The sequence below is a fragment of the Peromyscus maniculatus genome, chromosome 13, assembly GCF_049852395.1.
Source record: "Peromyscus maniculatus bairdii isolate BWxNUB_F1_BW_parent chromosome 13, HU_Pman_BW_mat_3.1, whole genome shotgun sequence".
NCBI lineage: Eukaryota > Metazoa > Chordata > Mammalia > Rodentia > Cricetidae > Peromyscus > Peromyscus maniculatus.
This window is the reverse complement of record NC_134864.1, coordinates 58,996,856-59,002,855: the sequence shown is the minus strand read 5'-3', so window position 1 is coordinate 59,002,855 and position 6,000 is coordinate 58,996,856. Positions and strand designations below refer to the sequence as shown.

The window sequence follows — 6,000 nt, the reverse complement described above, 5'->3', positions numbered from 1 at the left end:
TCAACACAACAGATGTGCGGTCATTCTTGTGACATCACAGAAACTCATGGAGAGTGGCTTAGTTTGCGTACACTATATATTTGATAGCACATAATACGTATCTGTCCTCTATGTACAACATATGAAAGCCAGGTATGGTGGCATAAGACCTGTAATCTCAGCACTAAGGAAGCTGAGGCAGGAGGATTGCTATGAGTTCCAGAGCTACATGTAGCAAGACACTATCTCAAAAAACAAAGTGCGGGCCAGGCGGTGGTGGCACACACCTTTAATCCCAGTACTTGGGCTGCAGAGGCAGGCGGATCTGTGAGTTCCAAGACAACCAGGGCTACACAGAGAAACCCTGTTTCAACACTGCCGCCCCACCCCCCCCAAAAAAAAACCAAGTAAAGCAAAACAAAATATGGGAGTATTTGTGTTCACTAAGACAATAGCTTAATAACAAATAGTTTATTATTCAAATGACTCACAATGTCCACATCAAACCAATAAAAATATATAATATGTGAGTTGCTTAATGGCATAGTCGACTGTAATTCTTTTGGAGGTTAGCTTTTCATATGTAAATGAAAGTCCCCTGTTCTCTAGAAGATTAATCTTTATTGGGTAAAGACTGGTGCAAGATAAAGACCCTCCTGGTGGCGGGCCTGGAGTAGATCGGTGCCCCACACATCTTGTGGGCTGTGAACCCCCCTCCGCTCCGGCAGAACTGAGAATTCTGGGTTGCAATATTTTCCAGGTTTACCATGTCAAGATAAAAACACAATTTTTTTTTCTAACAGTTGTAGAAGGCACACTTCCATTTGAAGTTGGTAACTGTCCTCTTCAAAGAAAGAAAGTTAAATTTTTTTTTTTTTTGAGACAGGGTCTCACTGTGTAGCTGTCCTAGGACTCACAGAGATCTGCCTGCCCCTGCCTACCAAGGGCTGGCATTAAAGGTGTGCCAACATGCTTGACATAAATGGAAATGCTTTCGTCTACTATGGCTTTTACACACTGAGATTGTGGGCTCTCTGTCAGCTGACGTTTTACAAACTTAGTTCTATTATTTGTGCTCACAGGCGTGGGTGAGCACGGGCGGGCAGGCCCAAGTGCTGTGGCATGCTTTCGGAGGCCAGAGGGCAGCTTTGGAGAGCTGGTTCTTTCTACCTTTACATGGGTTCCAGAGATTGAACTCAGGTCATCGTGCGCCCTTAGTGGCTGAGGCATCTTGCCAGCTCTCAACTGTCTTCAGACGTTCCTTCTGTTTAGTGTTACCGGTTCTTAGGCTATTGGGATCAACGATGCCAAAGTTAATAATTCATTGCAGGACTGGCCATGTGGTGGCCCTGAAAGAAAAAACAAGCCCCACAGTGGTGGTGCATGCCTCTAATCTCAGCACTCAGGAGGCAGAGGCAGGCAGATCTCTGTGAGTTCAAGGCCAGCCTGGGCTACAGAGTGAGTTCCAGGACAGCCAGAGCTACATAGAGAAACCCTGTCTGGAAAATACAAAAAAAAAAAACCCCAAAAACAACAACAAACACACAAACAAACAAAAAACATAGGAAAAAATTTTTGAAGACTATTTTGACAAATAGGTGCTTGGTTTGTAGGTATATGCCACAGACAGAGGCAATAGTTAGACTGATGGTTATAGGCAGGGAATAGATATTATGCGAGAGAGGGACAGAGATGGGGGGGAGAATATTTTTGAGTTTAAGCGAGGCTGTAGCTTTCTGAGAAGGCTCTAATTGGTTGAAACAATAATTTGGATAGTCAGTCTTTTTAACAGGCACGAGGAGAAATACTGAGGAGAAATACTGATTTGTCCATTCGTGAGGAAGTGGAACCAAGTTGTTGCTTAATGGCCAGTTGGGACATCTGTTTACACAGATGTTTCAGTTGAGAGAAATGTAAGCATGGTTTTAGATTGATAAATAATTGGTTATTCTTCCTTGTCTGGGAGACTGAGACCAAGTTTACCTAGATTAGGGGAAGGCTGAGCCTGGGAGTTAAAAAAACATTACATTGAGTGCATAGTGGTAGTGAAATAAGGCAGCGGGCAGTCATTTTAATAACTATTTACAGGGCCTCCCACAGCTTCACTTGGCGGCTCACATGCAGGTGACCTGCGTCACGCCCTCTTCTTGGTCCAACTGTCCGTCATCCAGTTCCCGGAGCACGCTGTCGCTGCTGCTGAACCCCAGGAAGCTGTCGCTCTGTGCCGGCGGCCGCTCCTCCTTGGTCCAGCACTCTCTGGAGGGGGAGAGGGGGCCCCCCTCAAGGGGGGCTCGGCCGTCTGCGGGTTGGGACGCGCTGGTGTCCAGGCCCAGGCTCCTGCTGCTGCTGCCGACCTTGTTCCTGTCCTCACCCTTCAGCAGCCGGCTAGCTTTCCTCTGAAATGGGGGAAAGAGATTGTGAGACAGGGCTTGGACGCCCTGCGCCCCTGCTCTGGGGCACTTCTCCGCCTGAAACTCCCCTTTCTTTCCCGCCTCCTCTCTCCAACAACATCCAGCTCTCTGCAGCAGCTGGGGTGCGGCCCAGAGGCGGCGCCCTGCTTATCTTGCTCAAGGTCCTGGCTCCATCCTCACCACCTGGTGGGGAGATCCCGCTTATCTCTGAGGTCCAGCTCAGAGCCCTGCTCCTCTCTCTGCGTATCTTGCGAATCTGCTCTTGGCTTGTCCTTCTCAGTGGCAGGTCGGTTGTGGGCACGTTTCTCAGGAGAGAAATGAGTTGAATTTGTACCCGGGGAACAAGAAACTTAGTGAGTGCGGTTTTTCTTGTTGGTTAGAGTTGGCATCTAAACAGCAGAAAATAGGCTTTAGTGGGTTCCTTGTCCTGGAAAAGGCAGATCGGGTTCCTTTAGAACGACCGCGGGAGTGACCTTGGAGTCTAAGCAGACCCCTTTCCTTGTCCGGCTACCGACAGTTACTGCTCCGCAGTTTGATCCAGCCCGTTCGCCAGACTGACAGCCTGGGGGTGTCTGGTTAATAGATATTTCCTGAAGGCTGGCAATGTCCTCGGCTCAGGTGGCAGTGGAGTGAGAATGGCCCCCATCGGCTCATATATTTGATTTGAATGGTTGGTCACTAGGGAGTGGAACTCTTTGAAAAGATCAGAAGGAGGTGTGGCCTTGTTAGAGGAGGTGTGGCCTTGTTGGAGGAGGTGTGGCCTTGTTGGAGGAGGTGTGGCCTTGATGGAGGAAGTATGTCACTATGGGAGGGCTTTGAGGTCTCAGAAGCCCATGCCAAGCCCAGTCTCTCTCTTTCTCTCTCCCTCCCTCCCTCCTTCCCTCCCTCCCTTCTCTCTCTCTCTCTCTCTCTCTCTCTCTCTCTCTCTCTCTCTCTCTCTCTCTCTCTCTCTCTCTCTCTCTCTCTCTCCCTCTCTCCCTCTCTCTCTCTGCCTGCAGATCAGGATGTAGCTCTCAGCTCTGCTCCAGCAACCATGCATGTAGCCACCATGCTCCTACCATGATAATGGACTACCCCCCTGAAACTTTAAGCAAGGCTCCCATTAAATGCTTTCTTTTCTAAGAGTTACCTGGATCATGGTGTCTCTTCACAGCAACAGAACACTGACTAAGACAGATCAGTTCATGGTGATGTCTCTGCCATGTAAACTTAGGTCAAAGCCAGATCTCCAAGTGACGGAGGAGCTGGAGGAGGACTCAAGCCCAGCATGTAGACGGCCAGGCTGCTAAGGGTCTGCTTAACAAGCAGGGCTAATGTGATCACACAACCTCAGCTCTGTACAGCCGAGTAAGGATTTAAAAATCAAACTAGTAGTCACAGTATTCTTTCCATTTAGAAAGAAAGAGTTTATTTACCCAGCATTCATTTCAGTGTTAGTTGGGAACTAAGATTATGTATTGCTGTGTGAAGTTATGAAACTCTTAGGAAAAACTGGCCTCATGGGCTGGTCTTACAGCAGTTTCTTTCTCCCGTCTCTACAGGCTCACCTTCGCCCTCACCAAATGCAAACATCAGATCTTCAACCCTTGTCCTATATTCCTGCTGGGCTGAGTACTCGCAGTGGGGCCTGGAAGGTTCTCTCAGATGCCAGATTTGAGAATAGTGCCCCGGTCAGTGGGGGCTTCCTCAAGCCCGAGCTAGCAGGGGCCTTTCCCACAGGCACAAAGATCTTGGCTTGTGTTCAGCCGTCCACTCTGACTCACACAGGGAATCCCCGGAGCCCTTGATTGTACTAGGGACAAAGGTGAGTTTTGCAATACATTATTGTATGTCAGATAACAGGCCAACTCTCACTGCAGTGAGAATTTCCTTAATAAAAACGGAATACTCCTGGGAATAAGCCATTCATAGTAATATACTTTTAGATAATTGTTAATAAGTAAACGGCTAACACTGTATCCTAAAAGATTTCAGAACACACACCTTTACTTTTCAGGAGACTGTGGGGTTTGATTAACATGTCTTTCACAATGATATTGCCTTTCCCACACAACCTCACCCCACATGAAATGTTTTTACAATCAGCCAATTTGTGATGTCCTAATAACTCAGAATGTTGGAGTCTGGAACCCATCCCATCCTGGGAGACCATTCATTTCAGTCCCTCATTCTTCCGGGACCCCCCATGGAGGGATAAGGCCGTGGAGCGTCCGATCCCACACTGGCACTGGAGCCACCTGCCGGTTCTGTCCACAGTATATTCATCACATTTATAAAACGAGAGTGGATCAGTGACGCAAGGCTGTGTTCCCTACATAAAACTTTCTTTGTGTTATAGAATACACACACACACACACACACACACACACACACACAGAGAGAGAGAGAGAGAGAGAGAGAGAGAGAGAGAGAGAGAGAGAGAGAACCTGGTAGAACAAATTTAAAAAGGAAACTCATCTATAATACTATCTCCAAAGAATACTACTGTCGGAACCTGGACAATACTTTATCTCCCTCCCTCCCCCTCCCTCCCTCCCTCCCTCCCTCCCTCCCTCCCTCCCTCTCTCCCTTTCTCTTTTTGCATATAAGTGGAACATAAAAACACAACACAAGCCGGGCGGTGGTGGCGCACGCCTTTAATCCCAGCACTCGGGAGGCAGAGCCAGGCGGATCTCTGTGAGTTCGAGGCCAGCCTGGTCTCCAAAGCGAGTTCCAGGAAAGGCGCAAAGCTACACAAAGAAACCCTGTCTCAAAAAACCAAAAAAAAAAAAAAACAAGCTTTTTTTTTTTTTTTTTTACCTTTGGCCTCCTGGCTGCTGCACCTGGTTCCCCTCTCTCTGTCCCTGTATCGCCCCCTCCCTTGCCCATGGCCCAGCTCAGTCTGGTCATGTCCGCTCTGGACTCTCCCAGACATCCTTGCCTCTGACTGTGCTCTTCCTTTATCTATAATAAACTTCCTCCTCCACCATACCTGGGAGCAGCCATGTCCTTTTTATTCTTTCTTTTTTTTTCATCCATCTGGTGCTAAGACCTGGGGGTGGCTTACGTGCGTCCCCTCTGAACCCAGCTGCTGGTCTGACTCTCCGAAGGTATATGCAGATCATTGGCTTCTGCTGGCTTCCGCCACCCACCACACTTGATTCTAGGGCCCATGTCTTCAGCTCTTTCTTCTCTCCACCCTAACTAACCACCCACCTTTCCTTGCCTACTCAGTAAGTGTCCTTTCCTGGCTCTGCCCTTTTGGGCCACTGGCCACGTGGTCATCTCCTCTCTACACCCCTTTTGGCCGCCCGCCATGTGGGCATCTCCCTGCTGTGCCTTCGGACTGCCCATCACTTGGGCATCTCCCTACTGCGCCTTCGGACTGCCCATCACTTGGGCATCTCCCTGCTGTGCCTTTGGACTGCCCATCACTTGGGCATCTCCCTGCTGTGCCCTTTGGGCTGCCCACCACGTGGGCAGTTCTATTCACCAAGACACTTGCACCTCTCTGGCTGTTTCCTCCTCCACCTGCTCTAACCACCTGTCTCTCCCCTTCTACTGGGTAAGTGTCTCTACGGAGCTCCTGCCGTGTCTACTTTTACTATGAAGGTCACACTGGTGTGCCAGG

At 49.0% G+C, this 6,000-nt stretch overlaps 1 protein-coding gene across 1 annotated transcript in view; it reads right to left on the bottom strand.

Annotated features, from left to right (window-relative positions):
• Positions 1-435: 435 nt before the first annotated feature.
• Positions 436-6,000, bottom strand: part of Rftn2 (raftlin family member 2) — a 74,847-nt gene continuing 69,282 nt past the window's right edge. Inside the window, exon 11 of the mRNA XM_076550367.1 lies at positions 436-2,375. Coding sequence (XP_076406482.1) covers positions 2,094-2,375 — 282 coding nt within the window. The 3' untranslated portion in view covers positions 436-2,093. The remainder of the gene's footprint in view (positions 2,376-6,000) is intronic.